Genomic DNA, 14915 nt, shown 5'->3' with positions numbered 1-14915 from the left:
TAATCTGAATGCTAAAGAGTTAAGGAAAAGGACAAGTTTATTGTTAGGAGATAAGAGGACAGTCATGGACACGTGTTTCTGGCCCAATAGCAATCATCAGCAAGACAATTGTCCAATGTTATGTCCAATAGACAAAGGACTTAAGCATAACTCTAGCTTTCATAAGGGTACCATACGAGTGTGATCACAGAGCAACAAGCTGGCTTCCGTGACGATGGCATGTAAAAGCACCATTTGAGCATGATCGTTACCTGCATCGCCTTACTGGCACTTGTACTGGTGGCACGTGAAAAAAACATTCGAGCGAGGTCGTTGCAAGTGCCGCTGGACTGGCTCCTGTGCAGGTGGCACATAAAAAGCACCATTTCAGCATGGCTGTTGCCAGTACCGTCTGACTGGCCCTCATGCCGATGGCATGTAAACGCACCCACTACACTCTCAGAGTTGTTGGTGTTAGGAAGGGCATCCAGCTGTAGAAACTCTGCTAGATCAGATTGGAATTTGGTGCAACCATCTGGTTCGCCAGACCTCAGTCAAATTGTCCAACCCATGCTAGCATGGAAAGCGGACATTAAACGATGATGATGATGATATGTGATACTTATTTATTCCCCTTGTTTTAATTTAATGATGCATTACCTTGTAGCTTTTAGATTTTGATGAAGCAATTGTTTATTTTTAGAACGACATTGTAGTATATGTGTAAGAGGCCAGATCTGGACTGTTTCAATGCTAAAGGGTTAAGCAAGAAAAAAAAAAAAGCAGAATAGAACATATTTATGGCTTATGTATAACCTGGCAAATAAACTATATAATGGATGGTTCAGAGTCAAAATGACATGCATTAAAAAAATAATTAACCTGAAAATAAAAGTTACATAAATCAGCAAAAAAAAATATAAATTAAATAACTATATTTATATTTTTCTCTTTTTGTTATCTTTATCTGCAGGAATGGCCTATGGACTCCTTACACAGCTCCCACCAATACATGGCTTATACGTTTCGTTTTTCCCAGTTTTGATATATTTCTTCTTTGGATCCTCGCGACATGTCTCTATTGGTAGGTATATGTTTTGTATTTTTTTTTTGTAACACTCTTCTAAGTGTTTTTTCCCTCTTTTGTTGTTTAATGCATACATGACCGAGAATTTTGGAAATATGCTGGGCTTGAGAAGACCCAACAAGCCAAGTGAGACCATAACCTTGTGGCCTAAGCCAGAGGTGTACCATCCCACTTATGCGTACCTTTCCTTCATTGGACACTGCTTGTGAAGACCTGTTGAGGCAAGTGAAATCAGTATTGAAATCAAATTCGATGACTGGCATCCGTGCTACTGGAGCACTAAGAGCACCATCCGAGCGTGATCGTTGCCAGAGCAGCTAACTGGCGTTCATGCCAGTGGCATGTAAAAAGCACCATTTGAGAATGATCGTTACCAGCGTCACCTTACTGGCACTTGTGCTGGTGTGCAGGTGACACATAAAAAAAACATGATTTTCCATGACCGCTGCCAATACCGCCTGACTGGCCCCTGTGCCGATGGCATGTAAAAGCACCTACTACATTCTCAGAGTGGTTGGCGTTAGGAAGGACATCCAGCTGTAGAAACTCTGCCAAACCAAGATTGGAGCCTGGTGCAGCCATCTGGTTCGCCAGTCCTCAGTCAAATCGTCCAACCCATGCTAGCATGGAAAGCGGACATTAAACGACAATGATGATGATGCATATATGTATCTGGACATACGAGCATGTGCATGTCTTCATATGTGTATGTGTGCCTGGTGGGGGAGTTGTTGTTAAACCTCAGGTCATAGCCGACAGTGCTAGTAAGTAACAGAAATGATCATGATGATGATAAGCTGCTTGTATTGAAAGACATACTTAGTTTTAATATTGATTTCAATGTTTGGCACAAGGCCAGCAGTTTTGTAGTGCTGAGCTGGTACTTATTCTATCAACCTCTTAAAGAAGAAAGACAAAGCGGACCTCAGCAGAATTTGAACTCAGAAATGTAAGGACAGATGAAATACCACTAAGTGTGTTAATGATTCTGCTAGCTCAGTGCCTTATGCTTACTTTTAATATTAATTAATGTTTATTTTATTTTATTTATTTATTTATTTGTTTTGTAATGATTGTAGGAACATTTGCTGTTGTATGTTTAATGGTTGGTGCAGCAGTCGACAAAAATTACAGCAAGCTAGCCAGTGCAGAGGGCATAACAACACGAGCAGCAAACCTCACACCTTCCACTTCCAGCATTACTGAATACACTACAGATGCCTACACACAGACCGTCAGTGGGAATAACTCAGTTACCCAAAGCATCATTGAAGAAGAAACTGATGTGACTGATCCAGTGAAATTAGGAATAGCCATGGCAGTGACCTTCCTTGTTGGATGTATCCAGGTATAGCAACCATTTTATTGGACCGAATATGTTAAAGACCAAATAAAGACAGCTGCAAGCATAGTTGTGTGGCAAAGAAGTTTACTTTGCAATCATGCTGTTTCAAGTTCAGTCCCACTGTGCAGCACCTTTGACAAGTGTCTTCTACTATGGCCCCAGGATGACCAATGCCTTCTGAGTGAATTTGGTTGACAGAAACTGTGAGGAAGCCCATCGTGTGTGTGTGTGTGTATGTGTATATGTATGTATATATATGAAAATACATAAGCACAAGCATGACAGTGTGGTAAGACGTTTACTTCCCAACCACAAGGTCCCAGGTTCAGTTCTGCTGCATGGCACCTTGGGCAAGTGTCGTCTACTATAGCCTCAGGCTGACCAAAGCCTTGTGAGTGGATTTGGTAGATAGAAACTGAAAGAAGCCTGTCATATTTATGTGTGTGTGTATAATGTATGTATGTATAAGCAAAAATATCATTATAAGAGATAATTCATGAAACGATGTTTAATGCATTTACATCAAATAATATGAACCGAAGCAGATTTTTTTGTTAATTATGGATTTATTAATTCATTCTTCAATACTTCCAGACAGCTGCTTCTGTCAAAAAGAGGTATAGCATTCTGACTTGCCAGTCCTCAGTCAAACCATCCAACCCATGTCAGCATGGAAAGTGGACATTAAATGACAACAATGATGATGATGATTAAAAGACATTTAAAATCAATACCATAAGTTTTTTTCCTTTGCTACTATAATGTACAAAGGAGTGGTTCCTTACACCTTATGTGTGTGTGTGTTTGCCTTTGTGTATGTGTTTGTCCCCCACCACTGCTTGACAGCTAGTGTTAGTGTGTTTACGTTACCATAACTTAGCAGTTTGGCAAAAGAGACTGAGAGAATAAGTACCAGTCTTTACAAAAGAATAATAACTACTGGACACAGTTCATTTGACTCAAATTTTTCAAAGCAGTGCCCCAGCATGACCACAGTCTAATGACTGAAGCACACAAAAAAATGCGTGTATGTGCAGGTACACATTTGCTTTTGTGATTGTATATGTTCCCCTACAAGGCTTCATGGCCTGTGTTCATACGTTTGCATCCCCCTATAACTTAGCACATCAGCAAAAGAGACTGATTAGAATAAGTACCAGACATTAAAACACACACACACACACACAAACAAACATATATATTTATATATATTGTATTTTTGTATTTCCAGTTCTTGATGGGTGTTCTCCATCTGGGATTTGTGACGACATTTTTATCTGATCCATTAGTGAGCGGCTTCACCACTGGTGCTGCTTGCCATGTATTTACCAGTCAGGTCAAACACGTGTTTGGAGTGAAGATGGGTCGATACAGTGGTCCATTGAAGTTGATATATGTAAGTGATAACATTATATTTACGATATATATTCTTGTTCTGAGTTCAAATTCCACTGAGGTTGACTTTGCCTTTCATCCTTTCGGGGTCAATGAATTAAGTACCAGTTGCATACTGGGGTTGATCTAATCGACGGGACACCCTTCCCAAAAATTTCAGGCCTTGTGCCTAGAGTAGAAAAGGATATATGTTCTACCCACATGATATCTAATTTAAATCTATGTGTATAAATCTTTATAATAAATATTATATGTTTGTATCTTCATGTTGACTCTTCCTTGTTAATACTGGTCACAGTCTTTTATTACACAGTGTAATATGATTTTTGTCCTTGAGCAACAACTTTTATTTTTTATTTACTTATCCCTAGAAAGTATGACAAATGGCTAATATTTTCTTCAAACTCTGCTTCTGTTTATGATATTTATTCAAACCCCAAAGAATCCCTCTCGTCTCATGGCTATGATGCTCACCCGCTACTCCTACTCGTCATCAGAAATGCTCATGTTGTCAGTCACTAAGGGACATGATCAAGTGGTTAAGGTCAAGCCAGCAACTGACAAACAAATCTGTGGTATTGATAATGATATTTCTGCTTCAGTAACTCAGTGCTGAATCTCTGAAATGTAATGGAAAATAGGTCAGTTTTAAAACGTGGATGTCCAGCTCACAAAAGCAAAGTTTGAAGGGAATAATAGTCATTTCCTTTGATTTCTAGACAGAAGCAAATAGGAAATAACTCTTACTCACCAAAAACAAAAAAAAAAATTAATTCTGTTACTTTGTTATTTATGCCTATCAGACGCACACACACACACACATATGCATTATCTATTTATCTGTCTATCCATCTGATTGGGAAACTTGCCTAGACCATTGCAACTCTCCCATGTGAGATGTCCTGTTCTCCCATAGTAATCATCATATGCTCAATCTGACATCCTATATCTTACACAAGTTGATTGATATATGTACTTCTATGTCCTCTGGTACCTGTGAAGGCGCACGGTTCAGTGGTTAGAGTGTCGAGGTTATGATCGTGAGGTTGTGAGTTTGAATCCCGGACCGGGTTGCATGTTGTGCTCTTGAGCAAGACACTTTATTTCACGTTTCTCCAGTTCACTCAGCTGTAGAAATGAATTGCGACATCACAGATGCCAAGCTGTATCGGCCTTTACCTTTCCTTTGGATAACACTGGTGGCGTGGAGAGGGGAGGCCGGTATGCATGGGTGACTGCTGGTCTTCCATAAAACAACCTTACCCGGACTTGTGCCTGGGAGGGTAACTTTCTAGGTGCAATCCCATGGTCTGTGTCATGACCGACGGGGGTCTCAGGTACCTGTATATCCATACATGAGTTTCCAGACAAGGAGATCATTGGATATTTCAACCCTGCTTCACCAGCAGTGTCCTGCATAATGTTAGTGTGTGTATACACTAAGATAGTAAAACATGTTCACTCATACTGGTTCACTGTCGGTTTCAATGGCAAAAGTTCCAGTTCATCCAACCAATAGACAGCCTGCTCATGGTTGAGCACTCCACAGACATGCATACCCTTAATGTAGTTCTCAGGAAGATTCAGTGTGACACAGAAAGTGACAAGGCTGGCTCTTGAAATTTACAGGTACAACTTCCTTTTGCCAGCTGAGTGAACTGGAGCAACATGATGTAGAGTGTCTTGCTCAAGGATGCAATGTACCACAGGGAATTGAACTCGTGACCTTACGATTGTAACCGCTAAGCCACATGCCTTCACACCACTCATACACACATAAATGCACTTTCACCCACAGCAACACTAACTCATATACACTAACATTAAAGCACACCCAGGTAACATTAACACACACACACACACACACACACTTGTACACACATACACTTGTACACGCATACATACACTAACACAGACTTATGTACTAACACACTCTCACACACAAGCAGTAAAACATATATTAATATACACACGTACACACTGATATACAAGTATTAAAACAGACACACAAACACATCCACATCCACAGTTATACGTACTCACACACATCCACAGGCATATGTACTCACACACATGCACATACTCATTAACACAGACATGCACACTAACACATACACATATTATCTGAAACTAGGTGCAGACGTAGTTGTGTTGTAAAGAAGCTCACTTTGCAATTATGCTGCTTCAAGTTCAATCCCATTGTGCAGCCCCTTTGACAAGTGTCCTATACTATAGCCCCAGATTGGCCATTGCCTTGTTAGTGAATTTGTTAACTGGAAATTGTATGGAAGCCCATCATATGTGTGTGTGTATTTTTAACCTTCCACATTTTCTATATGCTTCCTTCTCAACTTTTCACATTTCTTCTCTCATTCAATTTTTAGTTCATTACGATATGTACTTTCTGCCTGATGAATATGTTTCAAGTATTTCTCAGCATATGAAACTATTAATAGCATAGTAAAACATGTAATGTGTTTATTAAATAATATTTATCTCTCACCAGATGAAGTTCTTTTTTTATTGATCTTACCATCATGGAGCTGTACATTTCAAATATATATATATAAGTTCAGCAAAATTTAGATTCAGATGAATATGGTGCTTAATTTAAAGGCACCAGAATTTGGTATGGTATTATCCATATAAATCAAATGGGGTGATTATAATCAAAATAAGCAACAAGGATTGTATTACACTACCTTGGATATCCTTGTTGCTTAATTTAATTATATATATATATATATATTTTTTCACCATGATAGATCACTAGCCACTACACATTCTTTATTTTCTCTTCTTGTCTCTTTCTGTGTTCCTTTCTGTTGAAGAGTGTAGGCTCGAAACATTAAAGACTTTTTCACTTCCCAAGCGTTATACTAATACATCTGTTTGTTGTCTACACCACCTGTCTTCATCTTTTGTTTTTTGTGTGAATTCTCCCTATATATATATCTCTATATATATATATATATATATATATATATATATATATATATAATAATAATAATAATAAAAAGAAGGAGGAAGTAAACACAACAAGGAAAAAACAACAATACAAGGACGTGGTACATGCAAAGTATTAATAAGAAGCTCAGAGAAGGAAAGAAAGGGTGTTTTAAGTTTCGAGCCAAGCTCTTCTTTAGAAACAGGAGACAAAAAAGTCCAAAAGAAAAAGAAGACAGAGGAAACAAATCGCCAGCAATCCACATGTAGTTACATATATACACATACATACATATATATACATATATATATATAAATATATTTATATATATTTATATATATAAATATATTTATATATATAAATATATTTATATATATATATATGTATATATATACTGTATTTTCCAGCATACAGGTCAATGTAGTATGTAGTGTAAACACAATGTAAACTTTTAAATGTCGTAACTATTTTTCCTAATCCTGTTGTATTTCACATAGAATTTTTCATCCTCCAAAGTACATGAATTGATTTACCGATTTTGGCAGTAAATTATGGTTTAAAAGATTCAACTTGTATGCCAGAAAATATGGCACTTTCCAATTCTAATCTGCGTTCTTGTTTTTCTTTTCTTTTTCTCTTTTCATCTTGCTTTTTGGATTATCAGTCTTACCGAGATTTCTTTAGTAACATCCCCGAAACTAACCTCGTTACTCTTGGAGTGTCAGCATCAGCCATCTTCATTTTGGCTGTCGTTAAAGAACACATCAACAACAACCCCAAGATCAAACCAAAGTTGAAAATGCCAGTTCCAATAGAATTAATTATGGTAAGTAGATCTTAACCCAATCTGGATCCAGATACCAGTAAATACTATCACAGCAACAGCTTTGTGCATCTGTATATCTTCTGTGTATATATGTGTGTTTATGTTTATACAGGTATGGCTTAGTGGTTAGAGTGTTGCACTCACAGTTGCTAGATTGTGGGTTCGATTTCCAGTCAGGGTGACATGTTGTGTTCTTGAGTACAACACTTCATTTCAGTTTGCTCCAGTCCACTCAGCTGTAAATAGGTAACGCCTCTGTCGGAATAACCTTCCTATCAGGGGGAAATCTTGGCCTGCTCACCTAGTCAGTTGGGTGACATTTGAAAGCCAAAATAATGCAAATGAACATTGTGACCAGCAATGTATAGTAACATCTGATCATCTGGTTGATCACATGATATATACATACACATACATTTACATATATATATATATTTATATATATAATATATATATATACATACTAGTACTATGACCCGGCAACACCAGGTCATAGTGCTAGTGCATGCATATACAACTGTGTGCGTGCGCACATACACGCGAGTACTGTCCAAATCTCCGCCCAATCACACACAGATAGCTGGCATTCAATTGGCGTATCAAGTTTCAGGCATTTTGATTGGGTTTTGGATAGAAAATTCACAAAATAGTCACTTCTATTGATTTTTTATTGGCTTTGCGGGGTGACTGGAGAAACGTAAAGATGTGCACGACCACCCTTGGACGGTTTTGATTGACCATAGAAAGTGCGAGCCCTCTAACTGAAAAATTGTGGATTTGTATAAAGGACACACACACAGACAGACATTTTGCCGTTTATATATATAGAGATATATTTATGTGAAGGTGCGTGGTTCAGTGGTTAGAGTGTCAGCCTGACAATCATGAGGGAATGAGTTTAATTCCCAGACCGGGCTGTGTATTGTGTTCATGAGCAAGACACTTTATTTCGCGTTGCTCCAGTTCACTTAGCTGTAGAAATGAGTTGCGATGTCACTGGTATTAAGCTGTATCGGCCTTTGGATAACATCACTGGTATGCATGGGCGACTGTTGGTCTTCCATAAACAACCTTGCTTGGAATTGTACCTCGTAGGGGAACATTCTAGGTGCAGTCCCATGGTCATTTATGACTGAAGGTCTTTACTCTGTATATAAATATATATATATATATATATATAAAACACCATTTGAGCATGGGTGTTGCCAATACAAATGCAAATAACAGGACATAACAACAGGTGTCTTTCGACTAAGGAAAAATTACATTACATGAACTTTAGGTTAATTAAAATATGTATGCAACATATTGCACCTAAACACTGCTTGCCAGTGATACTGCTGAATATATATATATTTATGTGAGTATGTATGATGATGAAGGTGATAAGGTATATTTCTGTGTGTGTGTGTGTATGTATACACACACACACACACATATATTATATAGGCTGATGTGCTTATATTACACACACGCACTTGTGAAATTTAAACTAAACTAGAAAGAGTGTTTGCAAAGAAATTTGGTGAGTTCAGTTTCCTGGGAGGAGTGAAGAATCTGATATTCTAGATCCTTCTCTTATCTTTCCTCTGAATGTAAGAAAGCTGATGAAAGCAATATTGTCACTTTGGTTGTAAGCAATTTTCTGTTTGTAATGCATTTTGATTAAATGTGACTTAAAACAAGAGACCTTAAAGATGTGTTTAAATCTCTTTTTTTATTATTATTATTATTATTATTATTATTATTATTATTATTATTATTCAGTAGTTTTATTTTTATAGCATGCTTTTACTTCACTACCGAGCGCAGCTCTGTGTGCCTTGGGTATGTGCTGTGGTTTGTTGTGATGCTCTGATGGTTACTATATTGAAAGTGTTCTGCATAGGATGTGTGCAGTGCCTAGTAGTGCAATTTTCTGTATGTTATATGTGTTTGTAAGTCCTGATGTTTTTGTTATGTGTTTGTCTGAATATTTTTTTATTATTATTATTATTATTATTATTATTATTATTATTATTCAGGTCGTCCTTGGTACAGTAACTTCCCATTTTCTAAAGCTGGGTGAGAAACATAATGTTGTTATTGTCGGAAAAATCCCGACTGGGTGAGTTACTTTTGTGAGGCAGCTGTGTTTTTATGGACTTGTAATATGGAGGGATGATGCATCCTGGTGTAAACGTGCCATGAGTTAAAAGATAAGGCTAACAAATGTTAGAGCAAAAAAATATATATATATCTGAGAAGGCATGTGGGGCTCAGATCTGAGAATGTGAGGCCTCTCTAGTGAGATGACACAAGAATGAAGTTAAGCAGATGTGATATATGTGTTCCATATTTACTTGATGTAGCATGGAAAAATTGATGTTAAAATAATAATAATGGTAGGTGATAGGTGACAGTAATGAGCCTATTATCTCCTGGTTGGTTTTATCGCTAATAATAAAAGCAAAATTCTGCCTGTCTAACTAGGATCCCTGTATCTCGGTCTATATTTGCTCTACATAGACATATTATACCTTTTTGGAATCAGGATGATCCTGGGGTTGAAAACCTGCCCCTCATTTGGTTCTTGAATATCCAGCATTAGGATCTGACTTAAAAGCATTTGGGTTGTTATTTCTAGCAGGTAAAGCTTGGTTGATTCATGCCATCTTGGTTGGCATTTGTCAGATGATGTCAAAGATCAAGGGGTAGATAAATAACATTCACTTCATTAATTTTACTTCAAGATAAGAACTTTAGAACAAATTGGCCAACAGTCGGAATTCAACTCAGCACTGGAACAATAGAATAATTGCATTACAGAATTAATTCTCATCTGTCCTTCACCTCTGATCAAACACCACCAGGGCATCTAGTCAATATAGATTTATTATAGTCATGCTATTTAGCTTTCTTTAGTTTTAAGCTACAGGCTCAGTTAGCTCACCGCAGAAGCTAGCTTAAAAGTCCGCCCTGAGTGGACTTTTCGAACCCGCGATCCCTCAACCGCGAGTCTGCTGCTCTAACCACTAGGCCATGTGCCTCCACATATTAGGAGTAGTGTTAGCAAATTATGGGAAGCATGGAATTCTGAAAATATAGTGTCCTGATAGCAAATAACCAACACTGGTAATTTATTCCATACTTCAAATGATTCTGAGCATGAAAAAATGTTTCTGAAAGTCATGGGTGTTGGACTGTTTTTTGATGTTATAAGTATGAAAATAGGTAGTAGAGATATTGAATTCAAAAAGGTAACTGGTTGAAAGATAGTGGATAATCTTATAGGCTTCCAGAAAGTCAGTTGCCAGACATCAACTTTTTAGAGTGTTGGTACCAGAAAAACAATATATTCAAGATATGGTTTGTAATAGATAGAGGTTAATCACCTGGTTTTATGTCTCTGGAGCTTCCTGTAGGCTAATATTCAGATAAAATGTTAATTGACGGAAATTACCTGTTGTGAGTTTTGATGTTTCCCTCATAGTTTTTCAAATATGAAACTATTAATCCTGACTTAATTTACTTAATTCAACTGGACTTAATTTGACTTATCCTTGTTTGGGTAATTGAATATGAGAATGTGTATTATTTCTAATAGAAGCACAATCCAACAATTTTGAGGGGAGGGGTTTAGTCAGTGCCATTAACTCTAGTACTTGGCTGGTACTTTTTTTTGTCGACCCATAAAGGGATGAAAGGTATTTTTAACTCTGGTGGGATTCAGATTTGGAATGTTAAGAGCCAGAAGAAATACCACAAGGCATCTTGTCCAATACTCTTGATTTGATTCAAAGTCTTGCTTGACTACATTGTCTACCTAATTAAAGCATGAAGCCTGTCTTTAGCTTGTCATATGTGTGTGTGTGTGTGCATATGTATATATAAATAGAAGTGTGTATTTTTCCCTTGTTAACAATTAACACAGAAAAATATATAAATAGTTACCAGGGTGGCAAAAAATCATACAAGTAGAAAGGTTGTAACTCCTTGTTTTTAAAGGTAGAAACTTCAAGTTTACATGAAATGTTTTGTATAATATATATAAATAAATAAATGGAGTTAAATACAGGTGTTATTCAAATTCCGACACGTTTCGATGATATCACTGGTATTATTCCAAAGGAATAAAATGGTGTAAAACAATGTAATCTTCTCAGGGAAGTGAAGAAATGAAACTCATCAATAAGACATTTAACAGAAAATGATGGATATCTTCGAAACATGTGTCAGAAGTAAAAGAATTTGAATAACACCTGCATTTAACTCCATTTATTTATATATATGTGTGTGTGTGTGTGTGTATATATATATATATATATATATATATATATGTATACACACACACACACACACATATATATATATTTATATACAGTTATTCTTCACTTTTAGTACAGTGATATTTATGAAAGATTTTACAAACTTTTCTTTTGTTAAATTTTGATATTATATTTCCAGTATGTAGGAAATGTTTACTTTAATTTAGTTGAAAATTGTATTTTGCACCAAATCAAACCATAGATTCAAAACTTTATCCCAAAATTAAAAACATCCAGTACATTAAACTTAAGATTAGAATATTCCAATTTTTGGCGCCAGATACACACAGTAAATGTTGAAATTATATTTCTTACATTCATTTATCATAATTCAAAATTGTATTTTATGCAAAATCATATTAAAAATTAAAATTTTTTCATAAATTTAAACATTATACTTGAATTCAATTATAAATTCCATTTTGGACTAAATCAAATTGACCCTTATCCAATCATTGTTTTCTCACATTTGTTCTGATGTTGTTTCAGTATTCCTGCACCAACACCACCACCATTTAACTACTTGGCTGATGTTGTGACAGATGCTATAGCCATATCTATTGTAGCTTTTGCCATCAATGTGTCCATGTGTAAAATGCTAGCTAGGAAACATGACTATGATATCAATCCCAACCAGGTAACAATTGTTTGTTTTCTTCATCTTCTGATAAATAGATGTTAATACATGCCTTTTCTTTTTTCTATTATAAAAGTTATGTGTCTCTGGTGATTTGATAATAAATTTGGTTATGTCAACTTATGTTAATGAAACATACATAACATAGTGTAACTAAATATCTTATTAGCAATCTCATATTTTGTTTTATATAATATATCATCATTTAACTTCTGTGTTCCATGCTGGTAGGGATTGGATAGTTCAACAAGAGCTGGCAAGCTAGAGAGCCACATCAGGCTCCATTTGTCTGTTTTGGCATGATTTCTATGCTGGGTGCCCTTCCTAATGCAAACCACTTTACACTGTATTGACTGTGTAAATTTACATGGTACCAGTGGGGTCACCAAGTAGCTAGTAAGACAAAGGCTTCTCAACTGAAAGAGGAGGAGTGGAACTGAAGAAGTGGATGAGCTAGGTGAGAGGTTAGACTATAAAAGTAGGGACAAAGAGAGTTGACTTACTATAGAGGAGATACTGGGCCTTCCCCTTGAAGGAGAGGATGAGGAGAGAGCATTAGAGAGAAAAAAAAAAAAATATATATATATATATATGTATATAATTCTTTTACTTGTTTCAGTCATTTGACTGCAGCCATGCTGGAGCACTGCCTTTAGTCAAACAAATCGACCCCAGGACTTATTCTTTGTAAGCTTAGTACTTATTTTATCAGTGTCTTTTGCTGCACTGCTAAGTTATGGGGACCTAAACACACCAACATCAGTTGTCAAGTGATGGTGGGGAGACAAACACAGACACACACGTGCGCACACACACACATGCACATATATATATATATATAACTTTCCATCTACCTCGGGCCAACCAAAGCCTTGAGTGGATTTGGTAGACGGAAACTGAAAGAAGCCTATCATATATATGTATATGCATATATATGTGTGTGTGTGTGTCTGTGTTTGTCCCCGCAACATCACTTGACAACCGATGGTGGTGTGTTTACATCCCCGTAACTTAGCGGTTCGGCAAAAGAGACCGATAGAATAAGTACTAGGCTTTCAAAGAATAAGTCCTGGGGGTTGATTGCTTGACTAAAGGTGGTGCTCCAGCATGACCACAGTCAAATGACCGAAACAAGTAAAAGAGATATATCTTTATCTTTTCTTTTACATCTTTTACTTGTTTCAGTCATTAGACTGCAGCCATACTGGGACACTTCCCTTGAAAAATGTTTTATTTGAATGAACCAGCCCCAGTACTTTTCTTTTCATTTGTCTTAAACCTGATACTTATTCTATCAATATCTTTTGCAGAACTGCTAAGTTATAGAGACATAAACAAACCAAAATTGTTTATCAGGCAGTGGTAGGGCCAAACACAGACGCACACACACAGCAAGTAAAGAAAAGATATATATATATAGACGCAGGAGTGGCTGTGTGGTAAGTAGCTTGCTTACCAACCACATGGTTCCGGGTTCAGTCCCACTGCGTGGCATCTTGGGCAAGTGTCTTCTACTATAGCCTCGGGCCAACCAAAGCCTTGTGAGTGGATTTGGTAGACGGAAACTGAAAGAGGCTTGTCGTGTATATGTATATATATGTATGTGTGTGTATATGCTTGCGTGTCTGTGTTTGTCCCCCTAGCATTGCTTGACAACCGATGCGGGTGTGTTTACGTCACCGTCACTTAGCGGTTCGGCAAAAAAGGCCGATAGAATAAGTACTGGGCTTACAAAGAATAAGTCCTGGGGTCAATTTGCTCGACTAAAGGCGGTGCTCCAGCATGGCTGAAGTCAAATGACTGAAACAAGTAAAAAGAGTAAAAAAAGAAAAAAGAGTATGCATGTATGTATTTCTTCTTCTGCAGCATTGTATTACACAACTTATTTGACCATCTCAGGCATATATATGAGGATATTTTACCATACATTTATTCAAACCTTGTTATTATTATTTTTTTTTTAATGTTAGGTTGAATGAAAGCAAAGTTCTTCACTGCATACAGTACTAGTTCCGAATTGTACTTCATCAACCTCTGTACAAACACATACTGTTTTTATTAACTTTGATTTATTGACCATTTAAACTAGAAGAGGTCTGCACTTCTGATGACAAGTGCAAAATATATGTGAACTTTTATATGTAACTTTATTGTTGTTATTCTCTATTCCTGTCGGGAACACCAGTTTTCAAACAAACGATCTTCTTTGTGATAGATCAGCCCAGCACAACACATGCTTACAAGTGCAGATTGACATGATTGGGCAACATATGTTTACAAGTTTATAAGCATTTGCGACTCAGCTCTATGTCGGTAACTTTGATCTGTCAAACTAACTGCTACTACCTATAATTATGTTCAATTTGTGTTCAAACCTTCTTCTGCTACCACT

At 36.7% G+C, this 14915-nt stretch overlaps 1 protein-coding gene across 4 annotated transcripts in view; it reads left to right on the top strand.

Moving 5' to 3' along the window:
* LOC115212317 (sulfate transporter) overlaps positions 1–14915 on the top strand; it is a 295950-nt gene that overhangs the window by 240987 nt on the left and 40048 nt on the right. For all 4 annotated transcript variants that reach the window (XM_036502783.1, XM_029781178.2, XM_036502784.1 and 1 more), the window contains 6 exons: positions 953–1063; positions 2146–2414; positions 3643–3807; positions 7418–7579; positions 9604–9686; positions 12376–12523. In XM_036502783.1, the coding sequence (XP_036358676.1) occupies positions 953–1063; positions 2146–2414; positions 3643–3807; positions 7418–7579; positions 9604–9686; positions 12376–12523 (938 nt within the window). The remainder of the gene's footprint in view (positions 1–952; positions 1064–2145; positions 2415–3642; positions 3808–7417; positions 7580–9603; positions 9687–12375; positions 12524–14915) is intronic.

The sequence above is a fragment of the Octopus sinensis genome, linkage group LG5 (assembly GCF_006345805.1).
Source record: "Octopus sinensis linkage group LG5, ASM634580v1, whole genome shotgun sequence".
NCBI classification, from domain to species: domain Eukaryota; kingdom Metazoa; phylum Mollusca; class Cephalopoda; order Octopoda; family Octopodidae; genus Octopus; species Octopus sinensis.
This window is presented reverse-complemented; position numbering and strand designations above follow the sequence as displayed.